A 22,950-nucleotide genomic window follows, 5' to 3' on the forward strand; every position below is an offset into this window, starting at 1 on the left:
GTATTATATATGGAGATCATATCCCCCCCTTATGTATTATACATGGTGATCATATCCCCCTTATGTATTATACATGGTGATCATATCCCCCCTTATGTATTATACATGGAGATCATATCCCCCTTATGTATTATACATGGAGATCATATCCCCCCTTATGTATTATACATGGAGATCATATCCCCCCTTATGTATTATACATGGTGATCATATCCCCCTTATGTATTATACATGGAGATCATATCCCCCCGTATGTATTATACATGGAGATCATATCCCCCCTTATGTATTATACATGGTGATCATATCCCCCTTATGTATTATACATGGAGATCATACCCCCCTTATGTATTATACATGGAGATCATATCCCCCTTATGTATTATACATGGAGATCATATCCCCCCTTATGTATTATACATGGAGATCATATCCCCCCTTATGTATTATACATGGAGATCATACCCCCCCTTAATCTCCTCTTCTCAAGAGAGAATACATTCAGTTCCTCTAATCTTTCCTCATAGCTGATCTCCTCCATGCCTCTTATCAGTTTGGTTGCCCTTCTCTGTACTTTCTCCAGTTCCCCAATGTTCTTTTTGTGAATTGGTGCCCAAAACTGAACTGCATATTTCAGATGAGGTCTTCAGATTTGTACCGGGGGAAATTATATCTCTCTCTCTGGAGTCTATACCTCTTTTAATACAAGAGAGGATTTTGCTCACTTTAGAAACCGCAGCTTGGCATTGCATTCCATTATTAAGCTTGTGATCTACCAGAACCCCCAGATCCTTCTCCACCATTGATTCCCCCAGTTGTACCCCCCCCCCCCAGCATGTATGATGCATACATATTCTTAGCCCTCAAGTGCAAAACCTTACATTTTATCAACATTAAACCTCACCTGCCACATAGTTGTCCACTTAAACAGTACATTGAGGTCGGCTTGTAAATTGTAAATTGGAGATTTTTCATCCCAGACCCTATATTGTTTATAAATATATTAAAAAGTAAGGGTCCCAACACTGAACCCTGGGGTACACCACTGACAACACTGAACCTTGGGGTACACCACTGACAACACTGAACCTTGGGGTACACCACTGACACCCATAGACCATTCAGAGTATGAATCATTAACCACTACTCTCTGAATACCATCTTTTAGCCAGTTTTCTATCCATTTAAAATATTGTTTGTTTGTGAGTATTGTTGGTGAAAGAACTATAGCTGACCTCATAGCTATAAATACCTGAATGTGACTTATTTTAACCTTGTGCAATCCCCTGTACATTAGCATTCAGACTAAGGGAGGGGGAGGGCAGCACTAAGGACCAATTGGGTATGGATTCTTTCATCTGTTGCTGCTCCTTTACTGTCCAATCACAGGATGGGGGCAGGGACAAGGCTGAATCATTTCACTGCAGCAGAGAAATACGAAGTAACAAGGCTGGCCACTCTGTCTTGCAGGTCAGAAATACAAATCCTTTGGTATGTAAAGGACCAATTTATGTATTTCATCATTGTATTTTTTGTAGCTGTTTGCCTGGAGTTCAACCTCTGCTTAGATATTTTGGTAAGAACTCTTTTTTTTACTAGGTTTGTGACAGTGCACTATGAAGTAGTTATAAGCCTCTGAAATTAAAAATGAATGTGAAATGTCCTTCTATAGTGTGTACTTGCCTCAACCCAAAGCACCTAGTATGATTTCTGTCTGTTCTCTCATTCCTCTGCTACCTCCATGAGTCACTTCATACAGTCTATGACAACACCAAGCGTGCCATAGGAGACAGACCCCTCCAGCAGACAGCAGCCTCAGTGTGTATATTTCCCTATGAGGCTGTGTTAAGAGGGCGGTGCCCTTTCCCTCCACTCAGGTCTCAGATTACATTCATCTCTCCTCTCTCTGCTGTGCAGTGTGTGACTTCATATCCCTGCCCCCTTCCTCCTGGATCTCAGAAATACTGGGCTTTGAAGGGCTGTAGAGGAGAGATGGCGACAGATAAACAGGTAAAACTTATGCAGGAGGATTTGTTTTATCTGTGTATCACCTGAGGCCAGTCACTTCACTGGGTATATGTAAGAGTTTACAACTACTTTATGGCGGATCTTCACCCTCAAATTAGATTTGTTTCTTCACTCTCCTTCCCTCCGCTACACACTTTTATTTTATCTTTTTTGATAAAAACTTCAAGCCCACCGCCATTGTGATGGGAGTGACTTTTGGGGGTGGGGGGACCCCTTTTCTTCCTCTTATGTGTAACCCACCCTGTGCCTGTTAGGGGTGCAGGGCGCCCTGTCCGGATATTTTGTAGACATGTATAGGTTGGGTGTGGGGGTTGTCCATTGTTCACTGCCATGTGGTCGCCCCATTGTTCTATTGTGTCTTGCTTGCCAGCAAACTATTATGGGATGCATGTGTTCCCCTATTGTCTACTGCCACGTGCTGCATCCCATTGTTCTGTGTCTTGGTTTGGTGGGGGGTGTTTCCTGCAGTCCTTCCCCCTGATGGGAGGGCCTGCTGATGTGTTTCCTGTTCTTGGTTGTATTTCCCCGCCCTGTGTATATATTTTGTGTTTGGGTTAAAATAAAGCAGTTGACTTCCTGTCTTAAGAGAGTCTGGTGCTGTCTTATTTCCTGCATGATCAGCGGTGGTGTCTGTGGATCTGTGTTCGGATAGGGAAGCGGGAGTATAAAGGAAATACCCAAGTGCGTTCTGGGTCCGGTTCCGTTACAGCCATCATTTGCCTAGTCAAATGAGGTGCATTATGCTCGTTGTGCTTCTTGGGAAATGCACATCACATATCCCAGGAGGCATAGCCCTTCATTGAGAATGGAGGAGGGGGTGGGCTTAGCGGTGCGTCTTCATGAGTCCTGGCGTCTGAACCTGGAATAACCAATGGGCCTCCCGATGACATCAAAAGTAGGTAGCAGGGCGCGTCGGTAGACGATGTTGTGGAAGTATGGCAGCCAATGATGGATGATGTATAGGAAAACCGGTACTGAGCAGTACTTCTAAAGAGTGGAAGTAAACTCTGTGCAGAAGAAGATGAAACAGGAAGGCGCTTCTAAGTGCAGTATTGCAAGGTCAACTTTTAATAAAAGTGATGGAGCCGCTCACACCTCTTCTCCTGCGTGCGCTCCAGCGGTCTGGATAGAGCTGTGGCCATCTTTAACACCTCTTCTCAAGCTCCCCCTGCAGCTGCTGGCTGGCACAGCTGCTCCATCGCTTAGAGGTCAGAGCCCTGCTGCTGGCGGATTACATCAGAGCCTGTTTATACTACCACATTGTAAGTGTTTTTAACCGCTTTTATTAAACGTTGACCTTGGAATACTGCACTTAGAAACGCCTTCCTGTTTCATCTTCTCCTGATGACGTCACATGAGAAGATGGCAGTGCGACACTGAACGGGGGGAGAATTCTGAAAGGATTCTGCAGGACACCACTGGATCAGCTGGGTGGGTTAGTATCTTAAATAGTTATAAACCTCAATAAAGCCCCTCCCCCCCCAAAAAAATGGTTTGAGGAGGGTGGAGATTGGCTTTAAGGGTCAGAAAAGTAAAGCTCAACTCTACTCAAGTTTGGACAGAGTGAGAAAGCCTCTACTATATCCTCTGTCAGTAAACGCCTCAAATTTTGTGGTGCTCAGTTCCTGAAATCAGGCTTTGTCCTGCGTCCTCCCACCTTGTGTGTCTTGTGATTGGTCCATCATTGCGATGGTTGGATGAGAAAGGAAGGGTCAGAGCTTAAATTCAGAAATGGCATTTTGGATCTCCATAATTGAGCGCCCCTTTTTTAGAACTTCTGGGGCACTAACAGGGATAACCAATGGTACCTTCAAGCACATCCAGGTGCCTACTTTGCAGTCACAATCACAGTTTGTTCAGTTTTCCTTGGCACAGGTGTACTTTAAGGATTTATATTTTTTCTGAGCAAATGAGTGAATCATTTCCATAGCCAAAGCCGAGTCTGTTTCACGAGGACTAAATAATAATGCTTAGAAATAAGAGGTCACCTACCGACTCCATAATGAATCTCTAGAGGAGAAACTCGAGAGCCTGGATGCTGATGATCGCATGTCTCAGCTGTCACCGCCTGCAAATGACCTGCAGCATAAGTGAGAGAAGGATTATTACACAATGGTTCCAAATTACGGCAATTTGCTTGTTTTCACGCAGCTGAAGGTATGCTGCTGAAAAACATAAAGAATGACTCATGATATTTAATGGGAATCAAGTTTCAATGGGCACAGAGATGTAGTTATTATATTACAAATGAGTTCAAATGCTTGCCAGCGTTTTCATCATCGATCCCCCCCCTGCTAGGTTACCAACAAGCCACGCGGGGCTTTGGGTACACATCTGGCCCAGGAAAGAGATCTGGGATCTGGGAAATCTGGGATTTAGAGGAAATCTTACACAGGTGTAAACAAAAACGCAACTTCATTATTATTTTTATTTAGGAAAAGCAAAATGTAAAAATCAAAGCTTAAAACCAGGCAGATAAAACACACAAATAAATGCGGAAAGAAAAAACAGAGGGCGCACAGGCCTAGTGCATTACCATAAAAAATGTTTAATAAAAAATAAAGTATGTGTTGTACTCACAAACGACAATATAGTCAAGGCACATCATAAAGAACAGCTGGGTCAACACCGCGCTGAGTATCAGTCCTCAATAGGGAGTATAGACATCCAAAAGGCTGACGCGTTTCGAGGACTGGCCTCTTCTTCAGAGGAAGAAGCAAGGCTCTGAGGAAGAGGCAAGTCTTCGAAACGTGTCAGCCTTTTGGATGTCTATACTCGCTATTACGGACTGTTACTCAGCGCGGTGTTGACCCAGCTGTTCTTTATGATGTGCCTTGACTATATTGTCGTTTGTGAGTACAACACATACTTTATTTTTTATTAAACATTTTTTATGGTAATGCACTAGGCCTGTGCGCCCTCTGTTTTTTCTTTCCTCATTCAGTATATTTGGATTTCCCCGGTCCATTTGAGGGCAGCAAGGTGTGCATGTTCCAGGACATTCCTTATGTGGTTGTAGCCTGCATCGAGTCCATCCCCAAGCGCAGGAGCATTTGTGTTTACACAAATAAATGCACCTCTGTAATCATTAATACAGCAGTAAATTAATTTTTTAAATCCAAGCAGTGTAATTTCTTGAATGTGATTTGGTATCAGCCTTTTGTAGTCCCTATACAGCAGGGATGAAGCATGAGAGAAGGAAGCAGCATAAGGAGCCGTTCAGTTCAACACGAAGCATGCTCATAGAAGGAGAAAGCAGAGCGACAGAAAGATGAGCTCATCGCTGTGCTGGTTCTCTTTTCACTGATCAGTCATAGCCTGGGGGCAGGTCCAGCATGAACTGGGAACTGGGTTCAGAGGAAGTGGGTTGACTGATGCTGGCCATCAGACCGAGGACAACTAGTGGCAAAAGAAAGTACTCTAAGAGAAATCTCTTAATTTAAGCTGAACATTGCAGCAAAAGGTGGTTTTGTTCTTTTATACTTTAATGTAGATTGTGTTGTGCTGCCATGAATATAAATAGAGCACTAGTGATCTGTCATTCAAAAAAGCACCAAAAAACTGTATTGCAGTGCTTACTTTTATCACCTCAATGCACCAAGTGAGGTTAATAAGCTGTGTGCCAGCTGACATCATCAAGACCAATGCAGGACCATAGCCTCGCACTGGACACGAGAATGTAGAGGGACAGTCTACTGCTGGAGTGTAGAGGAGTGGCATCAGTTCGGGGGGGATGGGGGATGGGGAGGTGTTCAGGTAAGTAAGGCCACATTTACACTCATTGTGGAAGAGCAAGATGAGTTGGGATCACTCTTCAGAGAGCATTTGACAGGTGGCAAGAAGGCGTCATATTGAACGTCGCACTAGCGCAACACAGCTGGGTGCACAGTTGTGGGGCAAATGCCAGGCTCCCCCTTTCAGCAGAATAGGTTGCATTCAGTGGGTGGTACTGACCACTGAACGCAACAGGTACAGTGGGGCAAAAAAGTATTTAGTCAGCCACCAATTGTGCAAGTTCTCCCACTTAAAAAGATGAGAGAGGCCTGTAATTGGCATCATAGGTAGACCTCAACTATGAGAGACAAAATGAGAAAAAAAATCCAGACAATCACATTGTCTGATTTGGAAAGAATTTATTTGCAAATTATGGTGGAAAATAAGTATTTGGTCAATATCAAAAGTTCATCTCAATACTTTGTTATATATCCTTTGTTGGCAATGACAGAGGTCAAACGTTTCCTGTAAGTCTTCACAAGGTTGGCACACACTGTTGCTGGTATGTTGGCCCATTCCTCCATGCAGATCTCCTCTAGACCAGTGATGTTTTGGGGCTGTTGCTGGGCAACATGGACTTTCAACTCCCTCCAAAGGTTTTCTATGGGGTTCCGATCTGGAGACTGGCTAGGCCACTCCAGGACCTTGAAATGCTTCTTACGAAGCCACTCCTTCGTTGCCCGGGCAGTATGTTTGGGATCATTGTCATGTTGGAAGATCCAGCCACGTTTCATCTTCAATGCCCTTGCTGATGGAAGGAGGTTTGCACTCAAAATCTCATGATACATGGCCCCATTCATTCTGTCCTGTACATGGATCAGTCGTCCTGGTCCCTTTGCGGAGAAACAGCCCCAAAGTATGATGTTGCCACCCCCATGCTTCACAGTAGGTATGGTGTTCTTTGGATGCAACTCAGCATTCTCTCTCCTCCAAACACAACGAGTTGTGTTTCTACCAAACAGTTCTATTTTGGTTTCATCTGACCATATGACATTCTCCCAATCCTCTTCTGGATCATCCAAATGCTCTCTAGCAAACTTCAGACGGGCCCGGACATGTACTGGCTTAAGCAGAGGGACACGTCTGGCACTGCAGGATCTGAGTCATTGGCGGTGTAGTGTGTTACTGATGGTAGCCTTTGTTACGTTGGTCCCAGCTCTCTGCAGGTCATTCACTAGGTCCCCCTGTGTGGTCCTGGGATTTTTGCTCACCGTTCTTGTGATCATTTTGACCCCATGGGGTGAGATCTTGCGTGGAGCCCCAGATTGAGGGAGATTATCAGTGGTCTTGTATGTCTTCCATTTTCTAATTATTGCTCCCACAGTTGATTTGTTCACACCAAGCTGCTTGCCTATTGCAGATTCAGTCTTCCCAGCCTGGTGCAGGTCTAAAATTTTGTTTCTGGTGTCCTTCGACAGCTCTTTGGTCTTCACCATAGTGGAGTTTGGAGTGTGACTGTTTGAGGTTGTGTACAGGTGTCTTTTATACTGATAACAAGTTCAAACAGGTGCCATTGATACAGGTAATGAGTGCAGGACAGAGGAGCCTCTTAAAGAAGAAGATACAGGTCTGTGAGACCCAGAAATCTTGCTTGTTTGTAGGTGACCAAATACTTATTTTCCACCATAATTTGCACATAAATTCTTTCCAAATCAGCCAATGTGATTGTCTGGATTTTTTTCCTCATTTTGTCTCTCATAGTTGAGGTCTACCTATGATGCCAATTACAGGCCTCTCGCATCTTTTTAAGTGGGAGAACTTGCACAATTGGTGGCTGACTAAATGCTTTTTTGCCCCACTGTATCATTTCTGCAGCACTATGATGCAAAGCATCTCGGCTGTGATATCCGCAACCAATGCATTTGCAGCAAAAGGGAGAGTGGTAAAACCACAGCTCAACCATGTGGTTTTACCACTACAACTGCCAATGTAAATTAGTCTTTTAAGTTCTTTTTCTGTCCCCTAGATAGAAACAAGTAATTAATCTGTGCATGGTGGGCACAGCCACATTATAAAAGAGAACTTTAAATTGTTCTGGAGTTGGGCTTTCACAGTTCATTATTGCCCAGCTCATCATTACCATTTTACAAATGTATATATTTTATGTAGCGCAGACCCCAGACAGGGCTCACGGATCTGTCCCGGGCTCAAGTGAGTGCACGGCAGCCAGCCACACAGCAACTCTCAATCTTGCAGCACAATGACCAGGCAATGAGTGTCTTTTTAGGGTTTAATGCTCATTGAACTTGGTTGGGATGCAAGATGAGCCTTTGGGATACTCCAAATTTAGTGCGCAAGGTTACATAGTTACATAGTTAGTCTGGCTGAAAAAAGACAAAAGTCCATCCAGTTCAACCATTAAAAAAAAATTATAATCCTACACCCACAGTTGATCCAGAAGAAGGCAAAAAACCCAGCAAAGCATGATCCAATTTGCTCCTGCAGGGGAAAAAAATTCTTCTTGATCCCCTGAGAGGCAATCGGATATTCCCTGGATTAACTTTACCTATAAATATTAGTATCCAGTTATATTCTGTGTATCTAAGAAAGAATCCAGGACTTTTTTAAAGCAATCCACTGAGCTGGCCAGAACCAACTCTTGAGGGAGACATTCTCTGGATCAACCAGACTGCTAAGGTAACCCCCCCCCCCTCTTGGACCATCAATAGGCGAACACACATCTCAGGGGACTAAAAACACAGAAGGAGTCTGTCAGGAATGGACTCACCAATAGTGGTGGGACTCACCTGCCTTGTGGGTTGCAGTACCAGGACTGGCCAGCGGGTGCTCTCAGCAACCAGAGGCTCACTCCTGCAGTCAGCCAAAACACCTGAGGCTGATTACAGGAGGTGCATATAAGGAATGGCCAGACTTGCAATCAGGGCCTTGGTGTATGTTTTCCCAAGAGCCCCTGTACCTGCATCCTGTCTGCTTCCTGTCTGATCCTGCTTGATCCCTGACTCTGATTGAACTCCGCCTGTCCTGACCTCTACTATTCCTGACCACTCTCCAGTCTGCTCCTTTGGTACCTTGTCTGCCTGATTGTTCCTGACCCGGCCCGTCTTACTACGCTCTGCCTGCTCCTTTGTACCTTGCCTGCCCGTTTGCTACCGACCCGGCCTGCCCGACTACGCTTAGTATTGTTCTTTTGTTATCTGTTGGGGGTTTTGGTTTGATTTGTTTGCACTGTGTTTATGTTTAGTCTTGCACTGCGTTTATGTATTGTTTAGTCTTAAATAAATTATATTGTTTATACTGTATCTGAAGCCTGCGTTTCTCTGTGTCAGTCCACACACCTCTGGTCATACCCGGAGCCCTGACACAGTCCTAAGTCAGCAACTCTGGAGCAAGTACTCAAAGGGTTAAGCAGCAACAGTCACCAGGATCTCTCTTTCAGGCCTACGCTCACAATGTCCCTGTGAACTTGGATGCCTCCTTCCAATACCAGCCAGACACTTCTGTGAGCCGCCTGGACAGATCCTCAGTGAACCCCCTCTGAACTGGCTCTGACTCCTCTCAGAAAATAGGTCCCCCGGGCTAGCCCTGAGCTGGGACTTCAAGGCTCCAATTAGAAAGCAGGCACCCTCAGCTCTACCTGAACTGGGACCTTGATGAACTCCTGCAGACTTCAGCAAATCTGCCCAGAAGGGCAGCAGCCATCCAGGCTAGGTGTTCTCCTTGCCGTTCCAGGTCCCAGACTATTTATACACCCCCCACCCACCTACTGGGCATTCTCTCCTCCAGGGATTGGCGGCATGAATATTTAAGCCCAGGGTCTGCCTCTTTCAGCCCACTACATTCAAGATCCACTAAAAGGCATGGCAAAGTAATTGAGCTTGCAGTCAGCAAGGCCCAGAACAGCCAAAAATAAACACACACCTCTCCAATGATTATAGAGGAGCCAAACATACTAAATTGACCTTAAACTCACTAGCAGCCTATTCTAGGAGGGTGCTACATTTACATTTTAAAAAGTTTAAAAACAGTTAATCCCTGTGTATGAATTACTTAAAAAAGGACACGTTTCTGTTCCACAGCCAAGACCAACAGTAATCAGCCGCCGATGTCTGCAGACGTATAAACACCTAATTCGGTTTTATATATTACGCCTCGTTTTACTGAGAAAAAGAAAGAAAGAAAACTGCAAACGTGAATTGTTCCAAACTTAAGGAGGAGGGAAGTCATTCTACTTTCACGTCTTTCAATAGGAAATGAGTAATATGAGGGAAATATTTGTTATGTAAATGTCACGCCGAGGGTTTATTGTGCAGTTGTTTCTCTGAATATGTATGCTAATATCTTGTTATTGTGCCCTTTGATGGCTTAACAGATACCTGCTTTTTTTTCCAATTGTTTTTCAATGCCTAGTATAAAACCCACAAACTAACAGAGACTGTTATATTTTTCTGAACTTTTAAAGGTGAAACCCGGACATAACATGGAAGATAGTCATAGATTTGGAGAGCGGAAGGCAAATTGCAATACATTATTTAGAATCTGTAGAACCAGAAGCAAAAGGTTCATTTTATACTATTAACCACTTAGGACACGTTTACCCCCTTCCTGACCAGGGCAATTTTCAGCTTTCAGCGCTATTACACTTTAAATGACAATTGCGCGGTCATGCAACACTGTACCCAAATGAATTTTTTACCATTTTTTTGAGACAGATAAAGCTTTATTTTGGTGGTATTTATTCACCGCTGGGATTTTTATTTTTTTGCTATGTAAATGGAAAAGTCCCAAAATTTTGAAAAAAAGTGTTTTTTTTATAAAATTTTGCAAATAAATAATATTCCATCATAAATCTTGGCCAAAATTTATTCCGTTATCTTTTTAGTAAAAAAAAAAATCCAAATTAGTTTATAACCAAAAATTATAATTTTTAAACATTTTTATTTTATTTTTTTATATTAATATTTTTTTTTTTTTTTACATACTGTCACCCTAGCAGTACAGTGTCACCATGGTGACACTGTACTACTTGTGGGGGGTGATGAAGATTTTTTTTTTTTTTTACACTGATTACTTTTACACCCATATAGGATGTAAAAGCAATCATTTCTCTTTCTCTCTGTCTGCATTCTTACACTCATTGAGAAGTACTGAGTGAGCTGTGATTGGTCACAGCTTGTCACATGGTACAAGCTGTTGTGAATAGCCTTGTACCATGTGACCTCTGTGATCATTCACAGATTTCACACGTAGTAAGCAATGATGTCACAAGTGACATCTTGCTTACTGATTGGCCAATCAGTGATCACATGATCGGGACCTCGTTCAGAGGTCCCGTCCAACAATCGGTGTTTCACTGTGTCCGGAGGACACAGCGGGCACCGGATTGCGGTGCTGCGCGCTCCCAGGGAGTGCGCACAAGCAGGGTGCGAGGAGGCCGTTTATAAACGGCCACCCGACCCTGCAGTGCCACCGTCCGGCCGTTTATATGCAACGGCCGGACGGGAAGTGGTTAAACAATTACAAATTTCACTTAAAGCCAATCCCTAGGCTATATTTTTTTTAGTGTCACTAAACCAAAAAAACTATCAATAAGGCCAGATTCACATATGTGTGGCCGTGTGGGCCACGATTTGCACGGACACGAGAGCCCATTCATTTGAATGGACTCCCGTGCCCCAGGACACTTCTTTGGAAATCGCAGCCTGCATGGGAATCGAGGTTCCCAGTATGGTTGCGATTTCCAGTGTGGGCGGCGTGCCATCAGAATTAATGGCACCCGCCCGTGGGTCCCGCTTTCCTCTGTGTGGGTGGTGCGGCTGCAGGTATTTGTGCGGGTCCCGCAATGGCACCACCTGCACAGATGTGAACCAAGACTAAACACTGTACTACGTGCTGTTCATAATCATTCATATAGAATTAGTTTTCTGCATTCTGAAAAAACCTGGTTGATCCTGCTGTTCTCTATCTCCCCCTCCTATTTCATGTCCCCAGTGCAGTTGAGGATTTTGCAGAGAAGTGTTGGCAGCTACTGCACATGCTCAGTTTTCAGTGAGTTTCCATGCTGAGCATTTCTTCCCCATCACATCTGAGTAACCCATGTCACTATAGAATCAAACATGTGGGTGTATACAGAGTAGTAAATGACAGCCCACTCCCTCCCTCCTCCTCCATGCCCACTAACCAGCTAAACACAAATGGAGTGGGATATTACATCTTAATTGATTGAGGCTTCACCTCCCTGTTATTCTAAGACACAGGCTAGAGGGGGTGTGCTGAGGAAGAGGGGATCACCCCTGGACACGTGTCAGCCTTTTGGATCACTTATTCCCAAAAAAGGACTTGTCCAGGGGATGAGGTCGTTCTCATTTATTGTCTGATTGACATGCCATTCATTCCATGTCCTTTGTGAGTATACATTTGCTTTTTCCTTTAATAAAGGTATCACTGAGGTAATACGCTAGGCTGGTGCACCTTCTGATCTTTATGCTTTAACAGTTGTATGTTTGGTTCCCCCTGACCTGTCAGAGGGAAGCAAAGCCGGTGCCATCATTGACTTACTCAAAGGCCATCCACTCTTTTGACAGTCCAGTGGTACCAATACATTGTTCTTGAGCGCAGGAGGTGTGTTTTTTTGTCTGTTTGGGGGGTGTGCCACAGCCTGCGACTGGCAGGAATCTGCCCACACCATGTTATTTCCAAAAATATTAAAGATTTTATTTCAAATATATATTTGTGTGATGATTTAAAACAGTTTATCGTATTAAATATTTATTTATACTCTGTATCCCAAATGCTGTTTTTATTTATTTTGAACATGTGACCAGCAGCAGAGGACTAGAAGCTCCTCCTGCCACTGTTTCCCTGCAGACAGGTTGGGAAAGAGCTGAGTCATGTGACACCTGCATAACGGTTAGGAAAAAGGCGCTTGGATTTTTTTTTAAATTAAAATAATTACAGTGCCATCATCCACATACAGAAAGAGAAGGAATAATGTAAATTAAAGAGTGTGTGTTAATACTACTTTAATTGTCCCTCTGTAGATGGGGTATCTCAGTCTGCAATACCCAGCTTCAATCAAGAGCTTCCTGTGGTATTCACTTTCACCACCAGATCCTCCGTTTCCAAGGTGAATTACTTCCAGCATCACTCAGATTGCTGGGTCATTGAGGACCATCCACTGCCATGTGAAGGCTGAAGAAGGAGACCCAGGCTTTCATGTAACCAATCAGAAGACTTTGGAGGAGTAAGCCTATAAAATCAGCCAACGTAGTGCTGGTGGAGGGGGGCTTCAAGGGGGGGGAGGGCTGGGGCTTTCAATTGAAACTATAATGGTTTATCAATTGTATTTCAAATGTTTGCTTAACATTTGTTAGTGGCCACCATCATGTTACAAGGGACCGTTATTTACCATTGTGTCAAAAGAAACCACCAGCAAGAGAATGTCAATGACCACTAGAGTAATACTTTTTTTTTCTCAATTGATTTTGGCACAAAATGACTAATTTTGCTTTGAATGGCCAAAGTGTCAGAATCTCTCTAGAGCTGATTTCTGGGGAAAAAAATTTTTTTTTTGACATTGGAGGAGGGGAGATTATGACAATCATGTACCCCTCCTCCAAACACAGAACGCCTTGTATTCAGTGAAAAGAATGCAAGTCATTATATGAATGGAGGAGGTAGAGAAAGAGGGACCTACTGTTTAGGCTGTACTCCCATGTACAGGAGAAATGATGAAGCACACATCAATAATGGTAACTTATTCTTTCACTGCAAATGTCCAAAACTTCTTTCAGCTTTATTGTAACTATTGCAAACATATTTTGTGTTGTATGTTTTGTTTTATAATAATCGTGTATATGATTATTTTTTAAGGCGGAACTTTGCCCTCAACTGCAAAAAGCTGGAAGGAGTTTTATTGCAAAAAAACAAAACAAACCATACTGTGCCACTTCTGCAATAAAGTGTTTTTTTACCTTCCTCCCCACAAAATGGTTTAGAATGTACAGGGATCTGCACATGTGCACCTTAGCGTACATTCTTCTCACCCCTCAGTGTCAGGATAACTACACTAGGATGAATACAGAAATGCACATTGATGGAGTGACAGATGAGGAAGAAGTGCATGTTGGATAAGTGGTGAAGATTGAAGAAGGGTTCATTAGTATAGTGATGGCGAGAAGTGCAGTGGCGGATACTAGTGTAGTGCTCATCTATGCAGTGCTAGTGAGTAGGATCATGCAAGTTGTTACAGTGGTGGCAAGTTGGGTTGTGCGTGGTGGTGCATTGGCGGTGAGTCATGCATGTTGGTGCAGTGGCAGCAAATTGGGTCGTGCGTTTTGGTGCAGTTGTGGCAAATGAGGCCTTCAGTGTTGGTGCAGTAGCGGCAAGTGGGGTTGTGGTGGTGCAGTGATGGCAAATAGGGTGGTGCATGTTGGTACAGTGGCGGCAAGGGGGGGTTGTGCATGTTGGTGCAGTAGCAGTGAGTAAAATAAAGCATGCTGGTGCAGTGGTGGTGAGCAAAATTACGCATGTTTGTGCAGTGACAGCAAGTAGGGTGGTGAGTGTTGGTGCGATGGCAGTGAATGTGGTCATGCACTTCAGTGCAGTGACAAGGAGTGGGACTGTGAATGTTGGAACAGCGGTGTTGAGTGCAGTGGTGGCAAGTGGAGTCATATGTGTTAGTGCAGTGGTGGCAGGTGGGGTCATGTGTGTTGGTATAGTGATGATGGTTGGGGTCATATGTCTTGGTGCAGTGGTTGAGAGTGGGGTGACATGTGTTTGTGTAGTGGTGGCGAGTTGGATCATGTGTGTTGGTATAGTGGTGGCAAGTGGGGTCATGTGTGCTGGTGTAGTACTGGCAGATTTGGTTCCTGTGTGTCGATGTAGTGGTGGGGAATGGGGTTATGTGTGTTGGTGCAGCAGTTGGGAGTGGGGTCATGTGTGTTGCTGTAGTGGTGGGGAATGGGGTCATGTGTGTTGGTGCAGCAGTTGGGAGTGGGGTCATGTGTGCTGGTATAGCAGTGGGGAATGGGGTCATGTGTGTTGGTGCAGCGGTTGAGAGTGGTCATGTGTGTTCGTGCAGTGGGGGTGAGTGGAGTCATGTGTATCGGTGTAGTGGGGGTGAGTGGAGTTATGCGTGTCGGTGTAGCGGGGGTGAGTGGAGTCATGTGTGTCGGTGTAGCGGGGGTGAGTGGAGTCATGAGTGTCGGTGTAGCGGGGGTGAGTGGAGTCATGTGTATCAATGTAGCGGGGGTGAGTGCAGTCATGTGTATCGGTGTAGCGGGGGTGAGTGCAGTCATGTGTATCGGTGTAGCGGGGGTGACTGCAGTCATGTGTATCGGTGTAGTGGGGGTGAGTGCCGTCATGTATGTTGGTGTAGCGGGGGTGAGTGGAGTCATGTGTGTTGGTGTAGCGGGGGTGAGTGGAGTCATGTGTGTCGGTGTAGCGGTGGAGAGTGGAGTCATGTGTGTCGGTGTAGCGGGGGTGAGTGGAGTCATGTGTGTCGGTGTAGCGGGGGAGAGTGGAGTCATGTGTGTCGGTGTAGCGGGGGTGAGTGGAGTCATGTGTGTCGGTGTAGCGGGGGTGAGTGGAGTCATGTGTGTCGGTGTAGCGGGGGTGAGTGCAGTCATGTGTGTCGGTGTAGTGGGGGTGAGTGCAGTCATGTGTGTCGGTGTAGTGGGGGTGAGTGCAGTCATGTGTGTCGGTGTAGTGGTGGAGAGTGCAGTCATGTGTGTCGGTGTAGTGGTGGAGAGTGCAGTCATGTGTGTCGGTGTAATGGTGGAGAGTGGTGTCATGTGTATCGGTGTAGTGGTGGAGGGTGGTGTCATGTGTGTCGGTGTAGTGGTGGAGAGTGGTGTCATGTGTATCGGTGTAGTGGTGGAGGGTGGTGTCATGTGTGTCGGTGTAGTGGGGGTGAGTGCAGTCATGTGTGTCGGTGTAGTGGGGGTGAGTGCAGTCATGTGTGTCGGTGTAGTGGGGGTGAGTGGAGTCATGTGTGTCGGTGTAGTGGTGGAGAGTGGTGTCGTGTATCGGTGTAGTGGGGGTGAGTGCCGTCATGTATGTCGGTGTAGTGGGGGTGAGTGGAGTCATGTGTGTTGGTATAGTGGTGGAGAGTGGTGTCATGTGTGTCGGTGTAGCGGGGGAGAGTGGTGTCATGTGTGTCGGTGTAGCGGGGGTGAGTGGAGTCATGTGTGTCGGTGTAGCCGGGGTGAGTGGAGTCATGTGTGTCGGTGTAGCGGGGGTGAGTGGAGTCATGTGTGTCGGTGTAGCGGGGGTGAGTGGAGTCATGTGTGTCGGTGTAGCGGTGGAGAGTGGTGTCATGTGTGTCGGTGTAGCGGGGGTGAGTGGAGTCATGTGTGTCGGTGTAGCGGGGGTGAGTGGAGTCATGTGTGTCGGTGTAGCGGTGGAGAGTGGTGTCATGTGTGTCGGTGTAGCGGTGGAGAGTGGTGTCATGTGTGTCGGTGTAGCGGTGGAGAGTGGTGTCATGTGTGTCGGTGTAGCGGGGGTGAGTGGTGTCATGTGTGTCGGTGTAGCGGGGGTGAGTGGAGTCATGTGTGTCGGTGTAGCGGGGGTGAGTGGAGTCATGTGTGTCGGTGTAGTGGGGGTGAGTGGAGTCATGTGTATCGGTGTAGTGGGGGTGAGTGGTGTCATGTGTGTCGGTGTAGTGGGGGTGAGTGCAGCCATGTGTGTCGGTGTAGTGGTGGAGAGTGGTGTCATGTGAGTCGGTGTAGTGGGGGTGAGTGCAGTCATGTGTGTCGGTGTAGTGGTGGAGAGTGGTGTCATGTGTGTCGGTGTAGTGGTGGAGAGTGGTGTCATGTGTGTCGGTGTAGTGGTGGAGAGTGGTGTCATGTGAGTCGGTGTAGTGGTGGAGAGTGGTGTCATGTGTGTCGGTGTAGTGGTGGAGAGTGGTGTCATGTGTGTCGGTGTAGTGGGGGAGAGTGGTGTCATGTGTGTCGGTGTAGTGGTGGAGAGTGGTGTCATGTGTGTCAATGCAATGGTAGTGAGTGGGGTCATGTGTGTCGGTGTAGTGGGGGTGAGTGGAGTCATGTGTGTCGGTGTAGTGGTGGAGAGTGGTGTCATGTGTGTCAATGCAATGGTAGTGAGTGGGGTCATGTGTGTCGGTGTAGTGGGGGAGAGTGGTGTCATGTGTGTTGGTGTAGTGGTGGAGAGTGGTGTCATGTGTGTCAATGCAATGGTAGTGAGTGGGGTCATGTGTGTCGGTGTAGTGGGGGTGAGTGGAGTCATGTGTGTCGGTGTAGTGGTGGAGAGTGGTGTCATGTGTGTCAATGCAATGGTAGTGAGTGGAGTCATGTGTATCGGTGTAGTGGGGGTGAGTGGAGTCATGTGTGTCGGTGTAATGGGGGTGAGTGCAGCCATGTGTGTCGGTGTAGTGGGGGTGAGTGCAGCCATGTGTGTCGGTGTAGTGGTGGTGAGTGGTGTCATGTGTGTCGGTGTAGTGGGGGTGAGTGGTGTCATGTGTGTCGGTGTAGTGGAGGAGAGTGGTGTCATGTGTGTCGGTGTAGTGGGGGTGAGTGCAGTCATGTGTATCGGTGTAGTGAGGGTGAGTGGAGTCATGTGTGTCGGTGTAGTGGGGGTGAGTGCAGTCATGTGTATCAGTGTAGTGGGGGTGAGTGGTGTCATGTGTGTCGGTGTAGTGGGGGTGAGTGGTGTCATGTGTGTCGGTGTAGTGGAGGAGAGTGGTGTCATGTGTGTCGGTGTAGTGGGGGTGAGTGGAGTCATGTGTGTCGGTGTAGTGGTGGAGAGTGGTGTCATGTGTGTCGGTGTAGTGGGGGTGAGTGGTGTCATGTGTGTCGGTGTAGTGGTGGAGAGTGGTGTCATGTGTGTCGGTGTAGTGGTGGAGAGTGGTGTCATGTGTGTCGGTGTACTGGGGGTGAGTGGAGTCATGTGTGTCGGTGTAGTGGGGGTGAGTGCAGCCATGTGTGTCGGTGTAGTGGTAGAGAGTGGTGTCATGTGTGTCAATGCAATGGTAGTGAGCGGGGTCATGCAAGTTGGTGCAGTGATGGCGAGTTTGTTCGTGTTCACACGATCATTTGCGATCAACTCACTAGATCTGATCTATGGTGCACCACTCACTAATCAATGCTATGAGAATGGCTGGAAGTAGATTCATCTTAAGGGCTTTTAAAATGTGCATTTATTAAACATCAAAATGTAAAAAGCGAAATGTACATTTCTATCTTTCCATTAAAACAAACAATTACTTTCGGCCATGTGTCTTTCTACAGCCCTCCAAGGCAGCATTGTGTGGACTAAAACCAGCAAAGTGTCCTTGGACATTATTGTAACATGCTGACAATCATGAAAGCTACAAATATGACTTGCAGTGTACAATGGCGTTGGTGGCTCTTCTGTAAAGCCTGCAAAATGCCCAAAGCTATTTTTACAACTCCCCCCATCAAAAAGAAAAAAAAATTGGTGCGTTTCCAGCAATGATTTATAAAGTTGCTTCTCTATTTCAGATGACTTTGACTTATCTAAACAGGCAGTTAATGACCCTCCTGGCGGCTGCTGAGGGCTCACGTGAGGCTTAGCGCACTGGAAGGAAAATAAAAAAAAATACAAAGCACACAAAATCATCTGCCTGTGTTTTTCTTGCACTTTGGCGGCCAGGTCTGAATTATTCAGAGGAGAGATTTAGTTACTGTGAGATCACAACCATGGCACGTGGCCACTCGCCTCTATGTTTTTCTGCTCTGCACATGAAAACAGCTGCAGTTTGTACTGGCTGAACCCTCCATCAGTGGCCTGCACTGCACTGTAGTCACCTCTTTTATCCAGCAGTCTGCACTTTGTATACCTGCAGCTTGCATTCCCTATACACCTTCCCTCCATAATTTATGCAGCCTGTACTGTGTACTCCCTACACCTTCTGTCTCCCTCCATCCTATATGTGTTGCATCCTTTATCTGCTTCAATTCAGTAGCCTGCATCTACTGCTCCGCTGCAGCCTGTGCAGGACGCAACTTCTGTCTCCCTGCATCCCTTGTCTCCCTGGAGTATGTGAATTTCTCCCTTCAACTTGTGTTTCACCGCAGCTTGAATGCCCTGACCCTATATTATTATTATTACACAGTATTTATAAAGCGCCAATAGTTCGCTCAGCGCTGTTTATTACAAAGGGGGACAGAACATGTGACAGAACAAAACCAATACAATGCAAAACATGAGGGGATTGAGGGCCCTGCTCTTTCGAGCTTACAATCTAGGATAGTGGTACAGGAGGAGATAGCTGTGGGGGGTGAGTTGGTAGGAAGAGTGGAGGAGGTCGGCAGGTTAGCAGGGGGTGGGGTAGGCTTCCCTGAAGAGATGGGTTTTCAGGGTGCGCCTAAAGGACAGGAGAGTAGGTGATAATCTGATGGGTTGGGGCAGGGAGTTCCAGAGGATGGGTGATACCCTGGAGAAGTCCTGGAGGTGGGCATGGGAGGAGGAGACCAGGGAACTAGAGAGAAGGAGGTCTTGTGAGGAGCGGAGTGTGTGTGCTGGGCGGTACTTGGATATTAGGTCGGTGATGTAGTTCAGGGCAGTATGGTGGACAGCTTTGTACGTCAGCGTTAGGATTTTGAATTTGATCCGTTGCGCAATCGGAAGCCAGTGGAGGGATTGGCAGAAGGGGGTGGCGGAGATGGAGCGGTTGGAAAGGTGAATGAGTCTGGCAGCTGTATTCAGGATTGACTGAAGCGGGGATAGCCAGTGGCGAGGCAGGCCAGGAGGGAGTTGCAGTAGTCGAGTCGTGATATGATGAGGGAGTGGATGAGCTGTTTAGTGGTTTCTGGGGTTAGGAACGTGCGGATTTTGGCGATGTTGCGGAGGTGGAGACTGCACGAGTTTGTTAAAGATTGGACTTGGGGCTGGAAGGATAGGTTGGAGTCCAGAATGACACCAAGTACTCTGGCCTGTGGGGCGGGTTTGATGGTGGCGTTGTTGGATGTGATGGAGAAGTCAATGGGGGGTGGTGTCCGGGCTGGGGAGAAGACAAGAAACTCGGTTTTGGAGAGGTTCAGTTTAAGGAAGTGGAGCGACATCCAGTCTGATATGTTGCTCAGTAGGTGTGTGATTCGGGTGGAGACCGAGGGGGTGAGGTGGGGGGTTGAGAGATAGATTTGTGTGTCGTCAGCATAGAGGTGACTCACCTCTCACTGCCCTCCAATCCTCCTCTAGCCTACATGCCCTGGCCCTCTGAAGTTTGTATAGCCTGCGCCTTCCGTACCCATGCATATTTTATATTTCTGCATACCCTGTCTCCCTTGGTATGGTCTTCACTCCTGCATCATCTGTTTCCCTGCAGCTTGTAGGCCTTGTACCCTCTATATGACTCCTTGCCAGGGGCGGACTGACCATTTGGAAACTCGGGCACTGCCCGAGGGTCCGGGGTCAGTAGGGGGCCCCATGAGATGCCCCTGGTACATTTTTCATAAGCTTTTTTGAGTTTGGGCAAGGACACAGGGGCCCCATGATCCCCTATTGCCCGGGGGCTCCATAGAGTTGTCAGTCCGCCCCTGCTTCTTGCATACCCAATCTTCCAGCAGCCTGAATCCCCATGTCCAGGCCTGGACTGGGACAAAAAATAGGCCTGGGCATTTTAGACTGGGCAGCTAATTTTTCCCCGGGGGGGGGGGCGGTTGCAAAGGTGTTTCCGGGGCAGTTGGTGATGGAATATTTATTCACTAAGTCGGTCCTCCACACTGTAATGAAAAGGAGCACTGTGATATAGAGGGGACTGCACTGTAAAGGGGTACTGTATTGATTAGGGACTCTTTAATGACTGGCATAGTACCATTGGACTGTCGTAAGGCCAATGTGGTGCCAATATTTAAAGGGGGGTCAAAATCTTTACCAAGTAATTACAGACCTGTTAGTTTAACTTCTATAGTTGGGAAGATATCAGAGAGTTTAATAAAAGACCACATAGATGAGTTCTTGCTGGAAAAAAATATTTTAAGCAACAGACTGGATTCATGAAAGACAGAAGTTGTCAAACAAATCTGATTTCTTTTTATGAGGAGGTGAGCAAAACCTTGTACAGAGGGGTGGTATACTTGGACAGAGGGGTGTCGGTGGACGTGGCATACTTGGATAGAGGGGTGGCTGTGGTATACTTGGACAGAGGGGTGGCAGTGGACGTGATATACTTGGACAGAGGGGTGGCGGTGGACGTGGTATACTTGGACAGAGGGGTGGCGGTGGACGTGGTATACTTGGACAGAGGGGTGGCGGTGGACGTGGTATACTTGGACAGAGGGGTGGCAGTGGACGTGATATACTTGGACAGAGGGGTGGCGGTGGATGTGGTATACTTGGACAGAGGGGTGGCGGTGGATGTGGTATACTTGGACAGAGGGGTGGCGGTGGACGTGGTATACTTGAACAGAGGGGTGGCGGTGGACGTGGTATACTTGGACAGAGAGGTGGCGGTGGACGTGTTATACTTGAACAGAGGGGTGGCGGTGGACGTGGTATACTTGGATTTTGCAAAAGCGTTTGGCACAGTTCCCCATGCACGGCTAATGTGTAAGGTAAAATCTAAGGGCTTGGAAAAATCTGTATGTAAATGGATAGAAAACTGGCTAAAAGATGGTATTCAGAGAGTAGTGGTTAATGATTCATACTCTGAATGGTCTAGGGGTGTCAGTGGTGTACCCCAAGGTTCAGTGTTGGGACCCTTACTTTTTAATATATTTATAAACGATATAGGGTCTGGGATAAAAAATCCCATTTCAGTCTTTGCAGATGACACCAAGCTGTGCCGTGGAATAACGTCCTTACAGGATGTCTCCAACTTACAAGCCGACCTCAATGCTCTGTTTAATTGGGCAACTATGTGGAAAATGAGGCTTAATGTTGATAAATGTAAGGTTCTGCACTTGGGGGCTAAGAATATGCATGCATCATACATACTAGGGGGGTACAACTGGGGGAATCAATGGAGAAGGATCTGGGAGTTCTGGTAAATCAGAGCTTAATAATGGCAAGCAATGCCAAGCTGCAGTTTCTAAAGCGAGTAAAATATTGGGGAACTGGAGAAAGTACAGAGAAGGGCAACCAAACTGATAAGAGGCATGGAGGAGATCAGCTATGAGGAAAGATTAGAGGAACTGAATTTATTCTCTCTTGAGAAGAGGAGATTAAGGGGGGATATGATCTCCATGTATAATACATAAGGGGGGATATGATCAACATGTATAATACATAAGGGGGGATATGATATCCATGTATAATACATAAGGGGGGATATGATCTCCATGTATAATACATAAGGGGGGATATGATCACCATGTATAATACATAAGGGGGGATATGATCACCATGTATAATACATAAGGGGGATATGATCTCCATGTATAATACATAAGGGGGGATATGATCTTCATGTATAATACATAAGGGGGATATGATATCCATGTATAATACATAAGGGGGGATATGATCTCCATGTATAATACATAAGGGGGGATATGATCACCATGTATAATACATAAGGGGGGGATATGATCTCCCTGTATAATACATAAGGGGGATATGATCTCCATGTATAATACATAAGGAGGGATATGATCACCATGTATAATACATAAGGGGGGATATGATCTCCATGTATAATACATAAGGGGGGATATGATCACCATGTATAATACATAAGGGGGGGTTATATGATCTCCACGTATAATACATAAGGGGGGGTTATATGATCTCCACGTATAATACATAAGGGGGGGGATGTGATCTCCATGTACAATACATAAGGGGGATGTGATCTCCATGTATAATACATACGGGGGGATATGATCTCCATGTATAATACATAAGGGGGATATGATCTCCATGTATAATACATAAGGGGGGGTTATATGATCTCCATGTATAATACATAAGGGGGGATATGATCACCATGTATAATACATAAGGGGGATATGATCTCCATGTATAATACATAAGGGGGGATATGATCTCCATGTATAATACATAAGGGGGGATATGATCACCATGTATAATACATAAGGGGGGATATGATCTCTATGTATATTACATAAGGGGGGATATGATCACCATGTATAATACATAAGGGGGATATGATCTCCATGTATAATACATAAGGGGGGATATGATCTCCATGTATAATACATAAGGGGGGATATGATCACCATGTATAATACATAAGGGGGGGTTATATGA

The 22,950-nt window shown here is 46.0% G+C and overlaps 1 protein-coding gene across 3 annotated transcripts in view; it reads right to left on the minus strand.

The window, feature by feature from the left end:
• Positions 1-22,950, minus strand: part of ASAP1 (ArfGAP with SH3 domain, ankyrin repeat and PH domain 1) — a 491,182-nt gene that overhangs the window by 427,311 nt on the left and 40,921 nt on the right. For all 3 annotated transcript variants that reach the window (XM_089685927.1, XM_089685924.1, XM_089685928.1), the window contains exon 2: positions 4,021-4,107. In XM_089685927.1, the coding sequence (XP_089542053.1) occupies positions 4,021-4,079 (59 nt within the window). In that variant the 5' untranslated portion in view covers positions 4,080-4,107. The remainder of the gene's footprint in view (positions 1-4,020; positions 4,108-22,950) is intronic.

Source organism: Staurois parvus, unplaced genomic scaffold (genome assembly GCF_062004578.1).
Source record: "Staurois parvus isolate SC_StPar_1 unplaced genomic scaffold, SC_StPar_1.0 ptg000389l, whole genome shotgun sequence".
Classification (NCBI taxonomy): domain Eukaryota; kingdom Metazoa; phylum Chordata; class Amphibia; order Anura; family Ranidae; genus Staurois; species Staurois parvus.